This window comes from Diplodia seriata (assembly GCF_021436955.1).
Source record: "Diplodia seriata strain FDS-637 chromosome Unknown scaffold_5, whole genome shotgun sequence".
Lineage (NCBI taxonomy): Eukaryota > Fungi > Ascomycota > Dothideomycetes > Botryosphaeriales > Botryosphaeriaceae > Diplodia > Diplodia seriata.
This window is the reverse complement of record NW_027117312.1, coordinates 3,120,536-3,143,254: the sequence shown is the minus strand read 5'-3', so window position 1 is coordinate 3,143,254 and position 22,719 is coordinate 3,120,536. Positions and strand designations below refer to the sequence as shown.

Sequence of the window (22,719 nt, the reverse complement as noted above, 5' to 3'; positions counted from 1 at the left end):
TAAGGATGCACCAGAAACAATACGTAAGAGCTACGGCAAGGAGGAGTTAATGGTGCATATATCCGTTCTAAGTCCGCATGCACTGGCAGATTTTGACCGCTACGACATGTACCTCGAGAACCCCCGTTAGTTTGCCCGCAGAAAAATGTGCTGTACGACTCAGTACCGGCAAGTAGAACCCGATTATGACTTCATAGGTACCCGAAGAGGCGGTGCCAAGAGCTTGTGAAGCATATAAAACCTTTCCAGACCCCGAGCGAAGTGACATGTCAAGCAGATTCTATCACTCAAGTCTACACTGCAACATGGCTCTCCTCACACGCATCCTCTCCGCCGTCTTCCTGGCAGCATGCGCCGCCAACGCCGCCCCAACCCTCCAGGCCGACACTAGCCTCCGCCTCATCCACCAATTCCCCCTCGGCATATGGGCCGAAAACATCGCCATGCGCGGCAACGGCAACCTCCTCGTCACCTTCGCCAAGCCCACCGCCTCCCTCCACCAACTCTCCCCCCTCTCGCCCACCCCTCACTCCAACCTCTCCACCACCCTCGTCCACACCTTCGCCAACCACACCCAACTCACCGGCATCGCCGAGCTCACCCGCGACGTCTTCGCCGTCATCGCCGACAATTCCATCTACGCCGTCGCCTTCCACCGCAACACCTCCCACACCATCACGCACCTCGCCACCATCCGCACCGCCGGCACCCTCAACGGCGCCGCCGCCCTGCCCGACGCCCGGACGCTGCTGATCTCCGACTCCACGCTCGGCCTGATCTGGGCGCTCGACACGTCCACCGGCGCGCACGGCGTCGCCCTGCAGCACAACGCGACCATGTCGCCCACCACCGATCTCGGGCTGGTGCTCGGCGTCAACGGGCTGCGCTACCACGCGGCGTCCAGCACGGCGTACTACGTCAACACCCCGCGGCGGCTGTATTGCCGCGTACCGATCGACGCACGCACGGGCGAGGCGAGGGGGGAGTACGAGGTCGTTGCGAGGGGGGTTATGGCGGATGATTTTGCGCTTGGAGGCGGGGAGGTGGCGGTGGGGTGGTTGGCGGGGTTGGAGGATAATGTTGTTACGAGGGTGGATGAGGAGGGCGGGATGCAGGTTGTGGCGGGCGCGCTGGGGAGTTTGGATGTCGCGGGGGCGACGAGTGCGGCGTTTGCGGGGGGGTTGGGTGCCGGGAGGGGTTGGTTGTATGTTACGACGGGGGGCGCGAGTGCGGCGCCGGTTAATGGGACGGTTGTGGAGGGCGGGAAGGTGGTGGGGTTGTGGGTGGAGTAGAGTGGGGGGTTTGGGTGCGCGGATGCGTGGTTGGAGGGCGGGCGGGTGTGGTTCGCGTTGATGCAGAGATGAGATTGATGGAGCTAGCAATGCGATGGTATTAGACCAGGTTGAACTTTTTGGTCTCGAAGTGCCCTTCTTCTAACATAGCCACCGCTTCTCCTTGCATGATTCCGTGTACGTAGCAAGGTCCATCGAATCGGTAAAGGGATTCGCTTGCTGATGGCAGTTCGTGAACAACGAAAGGGGTCTCCGCTCCGAAAAAGATGCACACTTCGTCCCCAACAGAAGACGCGCCAGGGCCTGTGCCTATCCACCCCCGCTCTGTGACAAAGAAACACCGGTTTTCACTCTTAAAACCCATTTTAAATATAACCGGATCTCCGTGCAAGGTCATAGAACAATTTCCTGGAATGTCTATCCCCATCATAAACGAATACGCTAGAAATGATAAAGCCAGCTCTGTTTCCAGTTCAGCTACACTTGTATGGGTTTGTTTGGTCCAAATGCGATATTCAATATCTGTAGGACATAATGAGACACTAATGGCTTCGAGTGTACCTTTCGAGAAGACACTGTTTTCAAAATATTCCCAGATTTGGCTCAATGGGTGTGGATTCTGCTTAGTGATGGCAAGTGCTGGATCAGACGGTATGCAGTTCACGAAGAAGGTGTCGGACCTCCACAATATCTTATCGAATGCAAAGCCTGTTAGGCTGAGCACCTGATTTCCAAGTTGGTAGTCTGCTGTAGTTCGGGCATGCGCTTGGAAATAAGGGTGCCTACGGCCGCCGAGATGTGGCGCAGCCGGGAATATGTCCCATCGCGGAACCCACGAGGGAGCGATGCTGTTGGAGGTTGAGTAAGAGCTATGCGAAATATATTGGAGAAGGTCAAGCGTATTCCGGTCTGAAGAGATGATTACTGCTTTGGCGGCCTTGAAATAAAGCTCTTCATGAGAGCACGTGTAATCTACGGACAGGAAGCTGGAGGAACTGCGGTTTGCGAGCGTATGTTTGAGACAGTGATGCCCCAAGAGTGCGTATATCCGGTCTCTTGGGTCTGAGCACTGCTGGGTTCTACCCATCTCGAAAATGTCGGGTACGGAGTGAGAATGATTGGTTTCGTTCCGAAAATCCATTTCGTGGATTTTCCATATGCTATTGACCACCCATAACCCATATCTATTGAGCAAGTCATGGAAGGGATGCATATAGTAGCAAGCATTGACCAGATGGATCCAGTGCAAATCTGCCGCCCCGCAATGCACCACTGCATGAGCTGCAAGGCCAATTTCCTGGAGTATCCAGAGTCTTTCGAACCATGAAAGACTTAGTAGTCGACGAAAATTGGTCCAAAAGACGAGCGGCAGCTCCTGAAGCGTATGGCGTAGAATGTCAGGGTGGTCGGGGTGGTCGGGGTTTTGCCACATTACAGAGAGTTCCCTGATATGGTGGAAGAGAGTCCGGGTGTCAATTCCTTCGCCTCGTCCAAGCCAAACAAGAACGGTTTGAGCTTGTTTGAAAATCCGCCCCATCATTTGGACTTGGTGACCCTTTTCTCGGTCGTCACTCTGATCAATGCACACGGCATCCGCCCAGAGTACTCTGGCTCTCTTTCTCCTACGAAACTCTCGTAGCGCGTACACCAAGTTTTGCGGAACGTTCAGAAGCTTTCCTTCACACAAGATATCGGCCCGGTCGTCACGGTCTCCCCAGGTATACGAGATTGCTTGATAAGGCCGGTGGTGGCGGATGGGTTCGATTTCAAGCTTGCATTCGATAGCGTCTTCTGGTTCCCCAGGAAGGAGCACGAGAAGGCGAATGTTCCCTTGGTCGTCGAATTTGTCGTACACGTACTCCTCGAAGCGGTTGGAGAGGAGGCTGTTCTGAGAAACTCGCGGCTGCTGATTGTGTTCTTGTTGTTTCCTTTGACGCTTGTTGTTGAGAGCAGGACGTCGACCTTTGCCGGCGCGGGCACCGTACAACGGTCGACAATGGGCTTTGCGGTCGCCATAGTGGCCGCAGTGAGAGCAGCGCTGCATTTTGCGGAGAAGGAGTGTTCCTGATGAGCCGTCAGGGCCGTGGGCGGGACATTGCTCTGCGACTGGAAGAAGGGTGAGGGATGCAGGACGGGCGTGCCAGCCCGTTGCATCGGGCGCAGTCTCACTTTAAAGGCTCGACAGCCTTGCGAGTGAGTAAGCACCGCAAAGCGAAGTGGCTGCATGAGAGATGCTGCCTGGTCGGGGTGTAGCCAATGAACGGTATCCCCACCCCTCTCACTGAAGCCGGGCTGCACGCTGTCATCAATCTGACGCTGATTCCTTGATCTTAGAGAAATCGTGTCAGAGGTTTCTCAGCCACGAGAATAAGCGGCTGAACAGAGCTGCAATTATTGGTGTATCAGCCTCGGCTCTTTACGTACTGAAGCAACCCGGCGAACACGGGTATCAGAAACTGACAGTTTCTATCTCCACAACGGAATCGCCGTATCCAACGTTATCATCCACTCTCTCCCGATGGTAGCCAGTATCCAGCTCGTGACAAGCAGGTTGTTGCAATGATGCAGCTTCATATATCGGCTCCGGCTCCGGCTCCGGCTCCGGACATTGATGCATGGCAGCTGCGTCTTTCCCGCCGTGATCCTCCCTCCCTCTCCCCGTATTAGACGATACCGCTGCCCGGTCAGCGAAGCAGACGCTGCCGCCGTCGAAGCCGCCACATCATCAGCCATCCATCCACCCCCACAGCCAAGCACAACGCCCAAGCACGTACACTTCCCCACCCCCGCCCCCACCCCCGTCGTCGTCGTCGCCGTCGCCCTCATCGTCGCCACCAAACTCCCCGGCCCCGTCTCCAGCCTCGTCCCCACCACTTCCCCCAATCCACCTCCCCTAGCCCCCGGCCCTCTCACAGCACTCCCTCCCTTGCCCCCCCAGCCCCTCCCTCGTCATCGCAAACACCAACGACCCCAGTCCACGCACAGCTTCAGACGACACACCCCACCGCCGCGGCGCCGCCTTCCACGCGCCCGCCGTCCGCCGCGCACGACGACTCGCGCCAGGCGGCGTCCGTTGCCGCGCTCTGGCAGGGAGGGCCCGTGGGCGCGGCGCGGCACACGTCCCACCAGTCGCGCGTGAGGCAGGGCGTGGGATGCGGCGGCGATGGTGGAGGTGGCGGTGGGAGTGACAGGCAAGGCGACTCTTGTGAGACGCGCGCAAGGCTGGATCCAGGAAGGAGGGCTTTTCGTCTATTATAGCGGGAAGGCTGGAGATGGAGCTCGTGCCTTTCGTGTTGGAGCGCGGTATGTGAAATGAGCATGAGCGAGGCCGGTGGATTGGGCAGCTGTTGGGCTCATGGCCGTTGAGAGGTGTTGTGGTTGGTTGTGGGCTCATGGCCGCTAAGGGCTCGACATGCTTCCTTCGTACGACACGCCATTGCCCAGCCGCGTTGGCATGTTACATTCTCAGAGGAAGCATGGGATTGGTATGGTTTATGACTGGTTTCGCATGTGTTTTCCTCAGGGAGGGTTGTGAGCTGCCGTATCCCTGGACTTCACGCTAACGTCAAGCCCTGGACACTTGCTGAAAGCCTGCAATAATCATTAGCAAGACCACAAACTCAAGCGCGAGTACCACAGTTATGAAATATTGTCTATCGAGCACAAGAACTTGATGTTCCTTCTAACAACAAACATGCCTTGAGGCGTAGACAGGTGGGCCTCGGCAACAACGACAAATAAGAAACGCCACTACTGTGTACCTATCTCAAAACTTCCCTATAAGAAAACTCTTAAAACGACACGTATGTACCAACCCATTCTAAGAACGCCAAAACCCCCCAAACAGCCAGACCCCAAGAAGCGACAGATCCCGCTGTGCTGTGCCGTTCCAATGAAACCCGCTACCTATTCCCATTTTCTCTACACATCTGCTCAGAGCTCTCACACGGCCGCACCGCCACCCCGCTCAAACCACCCCTACCCCTCCCCCCTAAGCACGCCCCCCCTCCTCTCCGCCTCGATCCTCTCTTTCAAAATATCCGCGAGCACATTCGCCTGCCGCAGCCCCATCGCCTCGCCGATATGCGCGCACGTCGCGGCCGCCCACGCCTGCGTCGCGCGCGTCGTGACGTCCATGTTGCCGACGAGGAACAGCGTCCACAGCAGCACCGCCGAGCCGTAGCTGCGCACGACGGGGAGGTGGGTCGACGCCAGCTGCCAGTCGTCCGAGAACGGGGGGTAAGCGTCGTAGAAGGGGGGCGTTGCTTCGGCGTCGGCGACGGTGGAGGAGGGCGTGGTTGTTTTTTTGGAGGACGAGGGCGAGGAGGAGTGGGATGGTTCGGGGGCGAAGTCGGACCAGGGGAAGGCGAGGAGGCCGAGGCGGGTGATGAGGGTTTTGGGGGTGTAGGGGGCGGATGAGGATGAGGACGAGGACGAGGACGAGGATGGGCTGGAGGAGGATGAGGGAGGGGATGACGATGAGGACGAGGATGGGGACGAGGATGAGCGGGAGCTTGTGTTGTCCGTGACGGGCGAGGACGGCTTGTTGTTGTTGGCGTACCGCTCGCGCTGGCGGATGGCCGACAGGTAGCCGACGTGCTGGGGCACGCTGGCTTGCACCTCGGCCTGCAGCTTGTACAGCGTGTTGGTGCACTCGGCAAAGTCCTGCATGTCCTGCGGCTGGTCGAAGACGGGCGGGGTGCGGGCGAAGCCGGCGAGCAGCGCCTGGCGCATCATGCTCAGCAGCAGCAGGCGGCAGGTGCGGATGCTGTTCCACACCTGCGCCTGCCAGTAGTTCGAGTAGACGTGGTAGCGCCCGTTGACGACGATCTCTGGGTCGTCGGTGGTGTGCACGACGCGGTAGCGCCACGATGCCGGGAGCAAGGATTCGAGGGCCGCCATCTCGCCGTCGAGTTCCTGCGAGCGCTTGACGACGGCGCGGTAGTCCCACACGCTGCCCTGGCGCCAGGCGGAGCGGAAGTCGGCGACGGCCACCATGATCTCGCGCAGACGGTACATTGGGTTGGCCGGGTCGACGTAGCCGTCGGCGGTGGCGTCCAGCATGAGCTCCTTGATGGGCTCCGGGAAGGGTACGTCGCGCTGCAAACAGCTGATGAGCAGGCTCGAGGTAATCTGCATCAGCATGCGGCGGCCCACGGCCGTCTTGAGCTGGCCACGGCCGCGCATGCTGATCAAGGCGGCGGCGCCGTGGACGTGGTTCTCCCACGCGGCGAGCGACTGGCGCGTACGGCCGCTGATGCTCTCGAACAAGCCCAGGATGATGACGGCCAGCAGCGAGCTGTCCTTGGTGGCCACGGCGGGGTTGCGCAGGGCCTCGTTCGTCACGCGGATGGCGTCGAGGTAGCGGCGCCAGGCCAGCTTCTCGAACTCGGGGTTGCGGCTGTGGCGATACAAGCCATACAGGCCGACGGCCTTCATGCTGGTGTACAGGTGCGGGTCGATGGACGTCTGCCACAGGTCGGCGCGCATGCCGGGCTGGGCCACCGGGCCACCGCCGCCCTCGCCGGAGAAGACGACGTAGTTGCAGAAATTGGAGAAGAAGAAGCTCGCTGCTCGATCATCCGTTGACGGCACCAAGGCATACAGATTCGTGCTGCTACCTTGGTCGAAGATGTTCCTCGGGTCGGTTAATCTGGCTGGTCCTGGGTTCCCGGCCCAGGCTGGCCGGCGGATGACCAGGGTGCTGGTGTTGCTGCTCTCTTCGTCGGGCGCATCTCGGGATGCTACGGGGGCTCCGAGGGAGTTCGACGATTGTGATGGGACTGATTGCTTCTTCTTGGGCTGGGCGCTGCGCTGGACGCGGCGCTCGACCTTGGCGCTCTCGTTGCGGAAGAGCACCTGCTGCAGGTCACGGTATCCCGGGCACTTGCGCTTGGCCTTGGAGCATTGCGAGCAGCCGTCGGGGAGCGGGAGCTGGTCGCACTAGGCGGGCGTCAGTATGCGCGACTAGCATTGGCAGGTGGACGCACGCGGATCTTCCTTTTTCGGCAGGTTTCGCACCCACGGCTTGGCGGGCCACAGTAGACCATCGGGATGTTCGCCGCGCGCCCCGAGTTGGGTGGTGGAGCAGGCGGTTGGACTGCCGTTTATCAGGGAGCCGGCGCGGGCTGCTGCCTGAGCGAGCCGTGGCGGTGCAGCGCAGCAGAGAGGCTTTGGCGGCGCGAGCGAGGCTGAGGGCAGGCCGCTACTGCAGCTATAGGGCCGGCGCGTGATGGAGCGGGCAGCTGTGCGATGGTGTGCAGCGGGGCAAGGACAGGGAGTCGCGTTGGTGGCCGCAAAGGGAATGCAGTGCGGAGGAGGCTTGACGGGTCACGGCGGGCGGCGGGAGGGCTGAGCCTTAACCGCCCGTCACGTGGCTGCGGCTGTGCGCCCCCCACGCCTCGCGCCGCGCCTGCGTCAGCCTTTGTTTTGGACATGACGATGCTGCATGGCTTGGAGGATCCAAGGTAAGGCTGAACTGTTGCGCGTTCCCGCCCGCGCCTCCGCCGTGTCCGAGCGTGCACCATGTCCCAATCGGGTGCCCTGTGCGAGCCAATCAGATGCACATCGCTCAATCTTGACACTCCCCTCCGTGCGCGGCGAGAGTGGTTTCTTGGTATGGTTTGTCGGGTCTTGTGTTTTTCTACTCATGGCTGCTATCACAACATACAATCGATAAATGCTTAGGCGAGCGTTGCACTGTACCACCCTTCATTGGCCGATCAATTCACCCTGGTGGGCCCTCGGCTGGTGCGGGGCAGACTCACTTAATGTCAGAACCGCTGCTTCACTGTCGATGAAGGCTATCAACCCATGGACTCTCCTACGCCCATCCGACTCAAGCCATCCAGATCGCTCACTGACTTGCAATATGGCCCGGACTTTTCTCGCCCTTTTGGAATCAACATGCGGGGCAGCAGCTTCAAAGTTGAATCCATCCCAAGAGTTGTAGCTGAGCAACCAAGCGCCACGCGCATGTCCTTGTGAGTTCTTCCGCCATCGCCATCAACATCATGCTCGCCACTTACCCGGCGATAGAGAGATTCTGCCGCAGCAACACATATGCGACGCCTGTCTACAGCTCTGGCTCTCACCGACTGCGCTCAAGACATGGGTGACACACCATGCCACGCCGTACGGCATCCGTGGTGCGGTTGACTCCGGTTGTGTCATCTGTGCCTTCGTCATGGCCAGGCTTGTCGTGGGACAAGACCTGCCCGTCAACTGCACTACGTCCTTCTGGATAGAAAAGCCACTACTACCCACTCCCGATGGAGACTTTGGTATCGTAAATTTTCGACGCGACGATAACAGTTCGACTGCTCACATCCTTATCTATGAACGGATTAATCCTGAATTTCGAATAAGTAGGTTCATTTTGATGCTAGCCTCGTCTGTGGACTTTTGTAACGGTCTGTACTAGGCACCCAACCATTACCAGGAACCCATGCATCTTATGCGGCTTTTGCATTCCTGAAAAGCTGCATGGCTGATTGCCTTCGAAACCACCGCTGCGATGCAACATTTGGCACCAATGCCGCATTCAAGCCCACACGTTTGCTAGACCTTTGCGGAAGCATTCGTCTCGCCGACTCAACCGACCCTGATGGTGAACTCCCTTATATGACCCTTAGTCATTGTTGGGGCAGCTACCAGCCATTGAGGCTTCTAACAACAAACTACGAGGATTTCAAAGCCGGCCTTCCGTGGGGCCATCTCCCAAAAACCTTCAAGGACGCCATCACCTTGACCAAACTGCTGGGCGTTCGCTATCTCTGGATCGACAGTGTTTGCATTCTTCAGGACAGTGACGAGGATTGGTTGAAAGAGGCTGCATCAATGGGTACCGTGTATGCGAATTCTCTGTGCAACATTGCAGCAACCGGCGCCAAGGATGGCCGCCGAGGCTTCATCTGCCCGCGCCCAGCTCCTGCAGACGAGAGAGCTCGTCGAATCGACCTGGAACCTCGACTCGCCCCATCCTCGCGGAATCCTTGCAACTTTCCCCTGCAATGTCACGTCTTGGAACCAGATTTTACCCGACGCGATTTCACACAAGCCCCGTTGAGCCAAAGAGCTTGGTTCATGCAGGAACTTCTGCTGAGCCCCAGAGTGATCCATTTCGCGCAGGCCCAAGTCTATTGGCAATGTGGCTCCAGGCTCTCCTCGGAAGCGACGCCAGACGACATCAACGTTACCGGCATTGCTGATGACCTGGCAAACCTCAAAGACAAACACACCGTGTCGGCGCGGAACACGATGCGTGGCTGCGACTGGAACAAAATCGTCGAAATGTACAGCAGCATGAAACTCACCTATGGCAGCGACCGACTCGTTGCTCTGTCGGGGTTTGCTTCGCAGGCGACGAAACAGCTGCAAGATGATTATTTTGCCGGCATCTGGAAATCGTATGCCCTGATCGACCTCAGCTGGCATGTCAAAACACTGTCGCCACTACCACGGCCGTCTGAATACCGCGCCCCGTCATGGTCCTGGGCAGCTGTTGATGAGGAAGTCAGCTACAGTCTTCGAGCCAAGTCGGGTGCGGAATCCATCAACCAAGACATCGGGTTGTTGGACATTCATGTCGACCTCCTCGATGAGGAGAACCCTACTGGGAAAGTGAAAGGGGGTCATTTGAAGTTCAAAACGTCGCTGATGCAAGGGAAGATACGACGTCGTCGAGTAAAAGGTTCTTCTTACCTAGACCACCTGACTTTGGAACCGGGCAAAAGCTGTCCAGGAAAGATCTGGCTTGATTGCGAGCAGAACCAGATAGAGACCGAGAAGGTCTATTGCTTTTCTTTACAGCGGTCGATACCTATGATCGACATCATACTTCTAAGGCCCATTCAGAACTCCAATTTGCACAATGGAGAGGTATACGAGAGGATTGGTATCATGTCTGCTCTTTGCGATCAACGAATCTTTCTCGACGTATTCAAAGAAGAGAAAACTTTTTATATCGCTTGATTCGATTACAGTCATACATAGGCGGTAGGTAATCAAAGTCCACTTGTTCACCATAGATGTGTCCAGATCCTACTCCGAGCGGAACTGGTGGCGAAAGCATAGATACCTTTGTACTCGAAACAGGCTCAACCAACTGAAATTAAACCTACGTGGAGACCAAATACCAGCTGGAGCGGAACCGAGAGATAGTGCGGTGAGTGAGTGACCAAGCATTTCGCACAGGATGTTCCGATTAGGTAAGGAGTGCGAGCCAATCACAATGGCTTCATTGACTCACTGTGTGCCTGTTGACGACAGCCAAGCCCTCTAGAAATGCGACAAGGGCAAGCAGAGCCTACGCATAGCCTGCTCAGACAAATTATCAAACTATGCTCGTTCACAAAGCACTGTGAACGAGGTCTAACGTTGACCGAAAACGCTTCAAGTTGACGTTCCTCTACTGCATCACAAGATGTGGAAACGTACTACTTTTCGTGGATTCTGTAACATAAATCATATCTCATAAATCATACAAAACTTTTGTTCATGCCGCCAAATTCCAGTGACAACTCCATCCCCAATCACGGCATCTCCGCCCTCGTCCTCCCATCCAGCTCCGGTCCCCTTTCCCGCGCATCCAACTCGACCCTCCCATCTTCCTCATCGACCAGCTTCCCTCTCTCCAACGCCGCATCCCCCCCATCCTCCCCCTCCTCCTCCGCCCTCCTCTCCGCCTCCCTCATCGCCAACGTCTCCTCCCTCGACACGACCCGAACCCTAAACCCCACGCCCACAAACCCCGCCGCAACCACCGCCTCCACCACCACCGCCATCCCCGCAAACACGCCCACATCCCCGGTAACCGCGCTAAACCGCCCCAACCCGCCCAGCACATCCAGACACAAATACACCAACCTAACCACCAGCGCCGGCAGCGCCGCCACCAGCGCGAGGACGACCATCCCCTCTCCCCTCCCCACATCGCCTCTCCACCACCACCCGGCCACGACCTCCGCCGCCGCCGCCGCAATCGCTCCGAAGGCGCCGACAAACAGGCCGGCCGCGGCCTTCGCCACTCCGCCATGCCTCTGCGGCCCTACGACAACCTCTCCCTTGCTGAGCCCGCGATACGCGACGCTCGCGCACACAAACGCCGCCGTCAGCGACGCATCCACGACGTTCAACCTCCGCCGCGTCACGCGCATCGCCCGCGCCTCGTCTACCCTCCCCTCGCTGATGCGTTTGGCCGCGACCAGGGAGCGCAGTCGCCGCACGAGGCCGAGGGCGGCGAAGAGCAGGGGGGAGAGGCCGTCGATGGCGAAGGTGGCGGCGGCGGCGAGGGGGGCGGGGGAGGAGGACAGCAGGCCGGCGAGGGTGAGGGCGGCCCAGAGGAGGCGCGTGAGGGCGAAGGTGGCGAGGGGGAGCCAGGGCCCGTTCCAGGATGCGCGGAGGCCGTGGCGGTGGGTGAGGAGGGCGGAGAGGGGGAGGAGGGGGGTGTAGAAGAGGAGGACTGAGATGGCGAGGATGGCGCGGGGGTGCATTGTTGTTGTTGTATGTTGTCGTTTTTTTTTTAAGTGGGGGTTTGCGGGGTGGGGCGGTTGGTTGCGTTGTTGGTGGAGGTGGGGGCCGGGTTGGCTGGTGGTGGTGGTGGTGGTGGTGGTGCTGGCGATGGCACCGCCCGGGAGTAGTGGTGGAGCAGAGTAGAATTGGGTAGTTTGGAACGGAAGCGAGATGATCCCAAGTCTACTGGAAGCTGAAAAAGAGTGCTGACGGTACGGCGGTGGTACGCCCTTCGAGTTGATATAAAGATGGTAGCCAAGGATATGGAAGGATGCATGTCAGCACAGCCTGGACAGCCCGCGCTAGCGCCCAGACGGGGAATCAGCTTCGCACAGCTAACCGCATGCCGCCTAGCAGTGCGAGCTCTCGTCGCAGTGCTCTCCTGCATTCCGTTAACCACCAACATGCACTCGCGAGAGGCGCAGCATACACCGCGACCGCTCTTTCCCCTCCCCAATGAAGGCCTGCAAAGCGACTGACGGCGCCCAGATGCCGCTCGTCCATCGCACCTATAAAGTCCCCACGCGGCGCCCTGCCAAGGTGTTACCATCACCATCACCAACACCTGCTAAGCTTTGCCAACCCTTCTGGGCATCATCACCACTGTCACTCCAATCTATCTCTTCTCCTTCCACCAGCAGGCCCTCCAAGGACTCCCCAGCTCTGAGCACACCAATCACCATCCACCCCGCCCAGCGGCCCCCACGACGGCACCACCACCACCACAGTAAACCAACCCGACGATAACCACCACCACCACCCCCAACAGGATGACGCACCTCATCCCCCGCCACAACATCTCCATCGCCCTCATCGTCCTCTACACCCCCACCCTCCTCCTCTCCATCCACCTCACCATCCGCCACGGGCTATCGCGCTCATCCGGCTGGCGCTTCCTCCTCACCTTCTCTTTGGCCCGCCTGCTCGCCGCCAGCTTCGACCTGGCCACCATCGCGCACCCCTCCAACATCTCGCTCTACATCGGCGAATGGGTGCTCCTCGGCATCGCCCTCTCGCCATTGGAACTCGTCTCCCTCGGCTTCATCTCGCGCGTGCTCGCCAGCATCAACAAGTCGAAACAAACGCTGCTGACGCCGCGGCACGTGCAGCTGGTGCAATTAGCGAATACCGTTGGACTGGCGCTGGCGATCGCGGGGGGCGTGAGGGCGGGGAACGACGTTGGTGCGAATGGCGGGCGGATCCGAGTGTCGACGCTGACGGAGGCGGCGGTGGGCTTGTTTATTGCGTCGTTTGCGGCGATTGTGGTGGGCGCGGCGCTGACGTGGAGGGATGTGCGGTGCGCCGAGGATGGGGAGAAGAGGCTGCTGGGCGCGGTCGCGGCGACGGCGCCGTTTTTGCTGGTGCGCGTCGTGTATACCGCGCTGAGCGTGTTTGGCGGCGGGATGCGGTTTAATCCCGTGCAGGGCGATGTGTGGTATCTGCTTGGCATGGCCTTGATTATGGAGCTGGTGATTGTGTATGTGTTTTTGGGCGTGGGGTTGACGTTGAAGAAGATTGAGAAGGGGGAGGGGGAGGTGGAGATGCAGGCGAAGAACGCGAGTGCTGCTTGAGGTGTAAGGCGGATGGGCTTGGTTGGGTGAAGCGTCAGGGATGCATTGTAGATGAGGCATAGAATTAGACGACTGTTTTCTTGCATACTCCAAATTTTAGCTGCATACTACCGAAAGCTCAGCGGCCAAAGTGCCGTAGTTATATCATTTGCTTACACATGATCGGCCATCACAATCTGCTTCCTACTCCATCTTGAGGACAGCCCTGAATCTGACCTTTCCGCTCAACATGTGCTCCATTGCTTCATTGGCCTTGCTGAGAGGGAACTCCTCGACCATGCACTCCACGCCATGTGTCTGAGCAAATGCAATAGCTTCCTCAGAGTCGAGAGCGTGTCCAGAAGGCCAGCCCCGGACGCTGATTCCCTTCAAGATCATGGGGATGGTGTTGACGGTGATTTCGCCCACGGGGGCGAGGATCACGACCGTACCGCCTGCAGCACAGCCGTTGACCAGGTCACCCATGATGCTGGGGTTGGGTGCCGTCACAACAACCAGGTCAGCGCCGCCCATCTTTTGCAGAGCCTCGGCAGTGTTCTCCTTGCTGCCGTCAACGTAGTCGGTAGCACCAAGCTTCATGGCGAAATCCTTCTTACTTTCGTCGCGGGACAGAGCGACGGTGCGGTAGCCCATTTTCCTGGAGTACTGAACGGCCAAATGTCCCAGGCCTCCGAGGCCTTGAATGGCGACAACACCTCCAGCAGTTACCTTCATGTTCCTCATGGCGTTGAAGACGGTGACGCCAGCGCACAGGAGGGGTGCAGCCTTGACAACGTCCATGCCCTCAGGGATTCTGACAGCAGCTTCAGTGCGCAGAAGGACATACTCGGCATCTGCAAAATTCAGTCAGAAGAGGTCTAGGGGAGGGCTTGGAAAAGGTAGATTTACATCCGCCGTCCCGAGTGACTCCATTGATAGCCTCGTTGTCGCACATCTGGAAGAGGCCACGGTTGCACTGCCTGCAGAGGCCATCGTGACCGCCATGCCAAGGCCCACCTGCCACCTGATTAGCAACGAGCTGGCTTTGGAAGTAGCATTCAACTCACCAACAAGGTCACCGACCTTCCACTTCTTCTCGCCATCACCGAGGGCAACGACACTGCCAATAACCTCGTGTCCGGGCACAATCGGGCTTCGAAACGTCAGTATCAACAATGGTCAGGCGCGAGCTTGGCAACGTACGGCTGGCCGAAAGCGCCGGTGCGCACAGCTTCGTCGGAGTGGCATACACCGCAAGCCTTGACCTTGACCAAGATTTGGCCGTGCTCGGGCTCCTTGAGCGGGAGGTCCTTGATGTTCAGCTTGCCATTGGCCTCTTCGATGACGGCGGCCTTGTACGACTTGGGGAGAGTGGGCGACATTTTGGGGAGATGGCTGAGGATGGTTTCCATGGATTGGGGAGATGGTGCTGGTCTGTCGCTGGACCAGGCGAGGGGCTATTTAAGACAGGCACGGTAGCGCAGCTGAGGCTGACGTCGACACGGCGTTGTTGAATACTAATCCCGGAGCAGCATGCAAGCTCGGGTCTCGAACGGGGGCGGAAAGGCGATAAGCATGTCTTAGCGCCGGTTAAGGTTGTTTGCTCGACGCCATAGGTGCTCTAAGTTGCGGGGCAGCTGTTTAGTCAACAGCTGAGAGCTTGATGTCAGCCACCACATGGCCATTGTACACCCGGAGATAGCAGCAACAGAAGCCTTCGGAGCCAGGAGCGGCGACAAGACCAATGGCACGGCGGGGTCCGACCAGAAGTGATAGAGGTGTTGAGTCAGAGTAAGCGTCTGGAGCGGTGCCGATTTCCCGGAAGAGGCTGAAGGGGGAAAGAGGGTCCGCTGCAGGTAGAATCAGGCGGATCGACCAAGACGCAGAGGTGAATACGAGAGCTCAGGCTGGCGAGTGCTCGGCGACTTGAGCTCGGCGTCTTGAGCTCGGCGTCTTGAGCATGGCGTTGAACGGCAGCGAAGCGGACCGAAACAAACAGCGGGGGGTCGGTGGGCGCGGAGCAGGGATGCGGGCGCGAGGTACGCGGGGAGCCGTATACAGCGGGGAGCGAGAGGGGCTGTATTTCGTAGGGCGGAGCGGGATTCGGAAATGGTGATGATGTCATCATGCTCGGATTGGATGCGGAGGAAAGCGCGACTCGTCCACCCCACTCCCGTCCACACTTACTGGGCCTAGGCGACGATAAGGCTACCAAGGTACCACAAGTCGCCGCACGCGCCCCAAGCCGTCACTCTCTACTCTGGACGCCGTTCTTCGAAATGCACAGCTTTGCCTCGCCCTGTCGCCTGCTGCGTCTCGCCCTGGCCTCGCTGCCGCTGGCCTCGGGCACGCCTGCCAAGAAGAAGCTGGTCATCGACACCGACCTCTTCTCCGACGTCGACGATGCCGGTGCGCTTCTCCTGGCTGCCACCTCGACCAACGTCGACCTGCTCGCCGTGAATGTCAACTATCCCAGCTCTTACTCTGCCCTTGCCGCCTCGGCCATCCTCTCCCACTACGGTCACTCCGACCTCCCCATTGGCCTTGTGCGCCCCCTGACTAACGACTCTTTCTTCGACGACTTCGCCTACGAGCTGGGCGAGTATGCAAGCAAAGTCGCTTATCATTGGTCGGGCGGGTTGTTGCCGTGGGGTGACGCCGACCATGCTTGGGATCCAGTGTCGCTGTACAGAAAAGTCCTGGCCGAGCAGGAGGACGGGAGCGTGACGATTGCCTCGATTGGCTTCTTCGATAATGTAGGATGCGTGCCGTTGCGTGAGGGTTTGGCTGATTGTGTGTTGTAGCTGTCGGGTCTGCTGAACTCCACCGCAGACGGCTATTCCACCAGCTCCGGTGTCGAGCTGATCCAGTCCAAGGTCTCGGAGCTCGTCATGATGGGCGGCGGGTATCCATCCGGCTATGAATATAACTTCTGGGTATGTGCCGCTCGCTTTCGTTCCGGACTGTCCTCACGGCTGAGCAATGACGGAACAGGGTTCAAACAGCTCGTTGACTGCACATGTGGTGAACAACTGGCCGGGCAAGATGACGTTCTCAGGTACGGGCCTGTCGCCACGGTCGCCTCATTTGCGCATTGCTCATGTCACCACAGGCAGCGAACTGGGCGGCAACGTGACGTCCGGCGCGTCCATGACGGTAAAGGCTCCTGCCGACGACCCTGTTGCCGCCGCCTACCGCTGGTACACGGGCTACAACGTTTCGCGATTCAGCTGGGATCCTCTTACCGTGCTTTATGCCTGCAACGGGCTGGGCGACCTTTTTGAGTATGCGAATGAGTTTGGCTACAACTACGTGCATCCCAACGGAAGCAACGACTGGGTTTACGATGAGACGGCGACGAAGCAGCATTGGCTGCAGTTGAGGGTTGACAACGAGACGGCTGCCCGGGAGCTTGACCGTCTCTTCCTCGAGGGCGCCGTCTCCACCGCTTAGTTAAAAGGGAGCCGGCCATCAAGGTAGTCAAAGCACCTCATCCTTCACCGCCTGCACGTTGTTTCAGCCCCGTGGAGGCCGACGGACGGTGGAAGGCTACGGCGCTGGGCGCACGTCAATCGCGCCGCCGTAACGCAGTCATACCTGCAGTTGCCGGGGGTTCTTCTGCGGTAACCGGCAGTTCCCTGGGGTTTCCTGCCGTAGCCGGATCCGGGGGCGGAAACCAGCTGATGTCCGCCGGCCTCAAGCGGACCCTACCGGCTTTGGTCGGCCATTTCCAAAAGTCCGAGACCCGGCATCGCCAACAAACATTCGCTTCCCTCATGTCCCCCAATATTGAGCTTTTGGCCCCGGATTTGATCATATCGCCGCTCCTCTTGACCCGAGGCCGAAGCAGCTTGCTGACAACCCTCGCCATCTGGCCAATGCGCCCTCTCCCAGAGTCCCACCAGTCTCGCCAACAGATACTGTGCTACAACGTCAGAGCCGCAATCTGGTCAGGACGACTGTGTACCTTGAATATGTTCAGTGCTGAGTAGCTGGAGCTACAGTTATACACCGCTGCCTTTTCGTGTGTCCCATTGGGGGAGGGCCAAAGATGCAGGAAGTCTCGAGATTGCTCGGAAACGAGAGGAAACAACACGCAGTCGCTGCGACGGACGCGCCGGCACCCATATCTTCCTTGATCCGCAGATATGGTGCAAAGCAACCCTATTATCATTCCATCGGCCGAAGCCATAATCCCTGCGCTCAGGTCTGGCCCATGGACGAGTCGTTGCTCGGGCGGAGGTGCGCGTGGCGCGAAATGTCCGATTTCCGCGTCGCCTATCAACGGTCCCGCCAATCTGGCCGCCCCATGCCCGCTCTTTGCTCAATTGGCAACAATTGCGAGAGTCCCGGCGCTCCGGACTGGCGGCCGGCCTCATTTTGCTCCGACTTGAGCTTCGCTGTCTTCGGACCAGGGCCTGGGGTCCCTCCGGCTCCCTGGGAACCTCCGTATCGGGTCAGGGTGCTGCCCTACCCACGCTAAGTATTTCTTTACATTATCCTTAGCCTTTCCCATCTCTGTGACAACTGCCTCGCCCTCAGCATTGGGACCTGAAACTCAAAGGCTATTGCCTAGCCGCATCTCCCCTGCCCTTTCCCTGCCTCGTTTCTCACGGCTGCCTCACTCTAATTATTAATCCCCGCCTCTCCGAAGGCAACCACCCAACATGGTTCACCACCAGGACCACTCGGTAGGCCCCTACCCTGCCGGCATTGGCGAGGAGATTGTCCGCACCCTCTCCGGCGAGTCGAGACGAGAACAACAAATGCAGGACATCGACGCCGATTCCAGGAGTGAGCGCTTCGGCTCCGACGACGCCGATGAAAAGTCCATGGAGAAGGGCCAAGAAGACCATTCCAGATGGCATATGGAGCAGGAGGTGCGAGAGCTTCAACAACGCGACGAAGCAGACGGCGGGAAGCAAAGAAAACTCGGCGTCACATGGCAGAACCTTACCGTCAAGGGCGTCAGCAGCGATGCCACCTTCAACGAGAACGTGCTCTCGCAGTTCAACCCCATCGGCAAGGGTAACAAGAATGTCCCCATGAAGACCATCATCGACAACTCGCACGGCTGCGTCAAGCCTGGAGAGATGTTGCTTGTCCTCGGCCGTCCCGGTGCAGGATGCACGTCGCTGTTGAGCCTTCTCTCGAACCGCAGACTTGGATACGCCGAGATCACCGGCGATGTCAAATTCGGATCCATGGATCACAAGGCGGCAAAGGACTACCGCGGCCAGATCGTCATGAATACCGAGGAAGAGATCTTCTTCCCCGCCTTGTCCGTCGCTCAGACCATGGACTTCGCCACGCGTATGAAGGTTCCTTTCCACATGCCCCCCGAGGTCGGCAGCGCCGAGGAATACGCCCGCATCAACAGGGACTTCCTGCTCAAGTCCATGGGCATCACGCACACCGAGGATACCAAGGTCGGAAACGAATTCATCCGTGGCGTGTCCGGCGGAGAAAGGAAGCGTGTCTCCATCATCGAGTGCCTGGCAACTCGTGGCAGCGTCTTCTGCTGGGACAACTCGACACGTGGTCTTGATGCAAGCACAGCCTTGGAGTGGGCCAAGGCCATGCGCGCCATGACCGACATCCTCGGACTTACGACCATTGTGACCCTCTACCAAGCAGGCAACGGCATCTACAACCAGTTCGACAAGGTTCTCATCCTCGACGAGGGAAAGCAGATCTACTACGGCCCGCAGAAGGAGGCCGTCCCCTTTATGGAAGAGCTTGGCTTTGTCTGCGACCCCTCTGCCAACCAGGCCGACTTCCTGACCGGTGTCACCGTTCCTACCGAGCGCCGCATTGCACCTGGCTATGAGAACAGGTTCCCGCGTAACGCAGACGAAGTCCTTGCTGCCTACGACCGTTGTCCCATCAAGCCGAAGATGATTGCCGAATACAACTACCCGGACACTGAGGAGGCCAAGCAGAACACGGCCGACTTCGTGGAGATGACGCAACGAGACAAGCACAAGAGCCTGAGCAAGAGCTCGCCGTTGACGACCGGTTTCATGACCCAAGTGAAAGCTTGCGTCATCCGCCAGTACCAGATTCTGTGGGGTGACAAGGCAACCTTCATCCTGAAGCAAGTCTCGACCCTCGTACAAGCCCTTATCTCTGGCTCTCTCTTTTACAATGCCCCCGGAAACTCGGCCGGCCTTTTCGTCAAGGGTGGTGCTCTGTTCTTCTCGCTCCTGTACAACTCGTTGCTCGCCATGTCCGAAGTCACCGACTCGTTCTCTGGCAGACCTGTTCTGGCCAAACACCGCTCATTCGCTCTGTACCACCCCGCGGCCTTCTGTATCGCACAGATTGCAGCTGATATCCCCGTCTTACTCTTCCAAATCACCCACTTCAGCCTTGTCATCTACTTTATGGTCGGTCTGAAGGCGACAGCTGCGGCTTTCTTTACCTACTGGGTCACACTCTTTGTGGTGACGATGGCCATGACGGCACTCTTCCGACTAATTGGCGCTGCTTTCCCCACGTTCGATGCGGCATCGAAGGTGTCTGGCTTCCTCATTTCTGCGCTTATCATGTACACTGGTTACATGATTATCAAGCCCAACATGCACCCGTGGTTCGTCTGGATCTTCTGGATTGATCCGCTCGCCTACGGATTCGAGGCTCTCCTGGCAAACGAATTCCACGACCAGATCATTCCCTGTGTCGGCGTCAACATCATACCCGGGGGTCCCGGCTACGGCACCGGTCAAGGTGGCCAGGCCTGCGCCGGTGTTGGCGGTGCTCAGGTTGGCGCGACCAGCGTCACTGGCGACGAATACCTCTCGTCCCTTTCTTACTCGCACAGCCATGTTTGGCGCAACTTTGGCATCCTCTGGGCCTGGTGGGTCCTGTTCGCCGCCCTTACCATCTTCTTCACCACCAAGTGGAAGCAGATGGGTGAGGGTGGCCGCAGTCTGCTCATCCCTCGCGAGCAGCAGCACATGGTCAAGCACCTGATTCCCCAAGATGAGGAGTCGCAGGCTACCGAGAAGAAGCCTGGCCAGTCTGCCTCGGACAACTCCGACGACACGCTCAACAACCAGCTCATCCGCAACACGAGTGTCTTCACATGGAAGAACCTGACCTACACGGTCAAAACCCCCCATGGCGATCGCGTGCTCCTCGACAACGTCCAGGGATACGTGAAGCCGGGCATGCTTGGCGCCCTTATGGGCTCGTCTGGTGCCGGTAAAACCACTCTCCTGGACGTTCTCGCACAACGCAAGACCGACGGCACCATCCACGGTTCCATCATGGTCGACGGCCGCCCTCTCCCTGTCTCTTTCCAGCGGTCCGCCGGATACGTCGAGCAGCTTGACGTGCACGAATCGCTTGCCACGGTCCGCGAAGCTCTTGAGTTTTCTGCTCTACTCCGCCAGTCTCGCGAGACACCGCGTGAGGAGAAGCTCCGCTACGTCGATACCATCATCGATCTCCTCGAACTCCACGACATCGAGCACACGCTCATCGGCCGTCCTGGCGCTGGGCTGTCAGTCGAGCAACGCAAGCGCCTGACCATTGGCGTCGAACTCGTCTCCAAGCCCAGCATTCTGATCTTCCTCGACGAACCCACCTCTGGTCTCGACGGCCAAGCCGCGTACAACACGGTCCGCTTCCTGCGCAAGCTTGCCGAGGTCGGCCAAGCCGTTCTGGTGACGATCCATCAGCCCTCGGCCCAGCTCTTCGCCCAATTCGACACACTGCTCCTGTTGGCCAAGGGCGGCAAGACGGTTTACTTTGGCGAAATCGGAGACAACGCAACTACCGTCAAGGAGTATTTCGGCCGCTACGGTGCGCCTTGCCCAGTTGAAGCCAACCCTGCCGAGCACATGATCGACGTGGTGTCTGGCCAGCTCTCACAAGGTCGCGACTGGAACAAGGTGTGGCTGGAGTCGCCCGAGCACGACAAGACGACTCGGGAGCTGGATGCCATGATCGCCGACGCGGCGTCCAAGCCGCCGGGCACGGTCGATGACGGGCACGAATTCGCGGCGCCCATGTGGGAGCAGGTCAAGCTGGTGACGCACCGGATGAACGTGTCGCTGTACCGCAACGTCGACTACGTCAACAACAAGATGGCGCTGCACATCGGGTCGGCGCTGTTCAACGGCTTTTCGTTCTGGATGATCGGCGACCGGGTCAGCGACCTGCAGCTCAAGCTCTTCACCGTCTTCAACTTCATCTTCGTCGCGCCCGGCGTCATCGCCCAGCTGCAGCCGCTCTTCATCGACCGCCGCGACATCTACGAGACGCGCGAGAAGAAGAGCAAAATGTACCACTGGGCGCCCTTCGTCACCGGCCTCATCGTGTCCGAGATCCCGTATCTCATCGTCTGCGGCGTCTTGTACTTTGTCTGCTGGTACTACACGTGCGGCTTCCCCAACGCATCGCAGTACGCCGGCGGCACCTTCTTCGTCATGGTCATGTACGAGTTCGTCTACACGGGCATCGGCCAGATGATCGCCGCCTACGCCCCCAACGCCGTCTTCGCCTCGCTCGCCAACCCCGTCGTCATCGGCACCCTCGTCTCCTTCTGCGGCGTCCTGGTGCCGTACGCGCAGATCCAGGAGTTCTGGAGATACTGGTGAGTCCCTTCCATCCCCCCATCCCTCCCCAAAACAGTCTCGCTAACACACGCAATCCCCAGGATCTACTGGCTCAACCCCTTCAACTACCTCATGGGCTCGCTCCTCACCTTCACGACGTGGGAGGCCGACGTGCAGTGCTCGCCGCACGAGTTCGCCGTCTTCGACCCGCCCGCCAACCAAACCTGCGGCGACTACCTCGCCGCGTACCAGCAAGGCATGGGCGCGCGCTCGCACCTCGTCAACCCCGCCGCCACGGACGGCTGCCAGGTCTGCCAGTACCGCTCCGGCGCCGACTACCTGAACACGATCAACATCAACGAGTACTACTACGGCTGGCGCGACGCCGGCATCGTGTGCGCGTTTGCCATTAGCAGTTATGGCTTGGTGTATGTGTTGATGAAGTTGAGGACTAAGGCGACGAAGAAGGCGGAGTAGATTCTCGTTTTCGTTTTTCGTTGTTTTTGGCGATTTTGGTAATTATAGAGGAAGGGACCGGGTGTAATTTGTTTGTCTTTTTTTACGAGTGGCTGCTACGTACGTAAAAATGGGGGGGTCTCCTTCGTGGTGGCGGTGGTGGTGGTGGACTTTTTTTTTTCTATTTTTTTTTATTCCCCCTTCTCCTGCTTACCAAATTCTGACGAAAAAGTCAGCGAGTGTGGCTTGTGGTGGTCTTTCTTTCCTTTTCTTTTTTTTTCACGCATGATATATGGATGGGTCGGATGGCCGGACTCAAGAGTTTTTTTTTTTCTGATGCACAGA

General features: G+C 58.6%; 6 protein-coding genes across 6 annotated transcripts; 4 read left to right on the top strand and 2 right to left on the bottom strand.

The window, feature by feature from the left end:
- Positions 1-305: 305 nt before the first annotated feature.
- Positions 306-1,292, top strand: SLS55_005895 (uncharacterized protein; the record flags this gene model as incomplete). Its single annotated transcript, XM_066777336.1, has 1 exon — positions 306-1,292. One exon carries the CDS (start codon positions 306-308, stop codon positions 1,290-1,292), a length of 987 nt encoding a protein of 328 aa, XP_066633178.1.
- Positions 1,293-5,270: 3,978 nt separating this feature from the next.
- On the bottom strand, positions 5,271-7,266 carry SLS55_005894 (uncharacterized protein; the record flags this gene model as incomplete). The annotated part of the gene is made up of 2 exons (XM_066777335.1): positions 5,271-7,235; positions 7,261-7,266. The coding sequence occupies 2 exons, from the start codon at positions 7,264-7,266 to the stop codon at positions 5,271-5,273; spliced, it is 1,971 nt and encodes a 656-aa protein (XP_066633177.1).
- Positions 7,267-13,558: 6,292 nt separating this feature from the next.
- On the bottom strand, positions 13,559-14,208 carry SLS55_005893 (uncharacterized protein; the record flags this gene model as incomplete). Its single annotated transcript, XM_066777334.1, has 2 exons — positions 13,559-14,178; positions 14,202-14,208. 2 exons carry the CDS (start codon positions 14,206-14,208, stop codon positions 13,559-13,561), a joined length of 627 nt encoding a protein of 208 aa, XP_066633176.1.
- A 1,261-nt stretch (positions 14,209-15,469) lies between these two features.
- On the top strand, positions 15,470-16,158 carry SLS55_005892 (uncharacterized protein; the record flags this gene model as incomplete). Its single annotated transcript, XM_066777333.1, has 2 exons — positions 15,470-15,474; positions 15,642-16,158. The coding sequence occupies 2 exons, from the start codon at positions 15,470-15,472 to the stop codon at positions 16,156-16,158; spliced, it is 522 nt and encodes a 173-aa protein (XP_066633175.1).
- A 241-nt stretch (positions 16,159-16,399) lies between these two features.
- On the top strand, positions 16,400-16,807 carry SLS55_005891 (uncharacterized protein; the record flags this gene model as incomplete). The annotated part of the gene is made up of 2 exons (XM_066777332.1): positions 16,400-16,404; positions 16,471-16,807. 2 exons carry the CDS (start codon positions 16,400-16,402, stop codon positions 16,805-16,807), a joined length of 342 nt encoding a protein of 113 aa, XP_066633174.1.
- A 1,214-nt stretch (positions 16,808-18,021) lies between these two features.
- Positions 18,022-22,395, top strand: SLS55_005890 (uncharacterized protein; the record flags this gene model as incomplete). Its single annotated transcript, XM_066777331.1, has 2 exons — positions 18,022-21,956; positions 22,020-22,395. The coding sequence occupies 2 exons, from the start codon at positions 18,022-18,024 to the stop codon at positions 22,393-22,395; spliced, it is 4,311 nt and encodes a 1,436-aa protein (XP_066633173.1).
- Between the last annotated feature and the right edge of the window lie 324 nt (positions 22,396-22,719).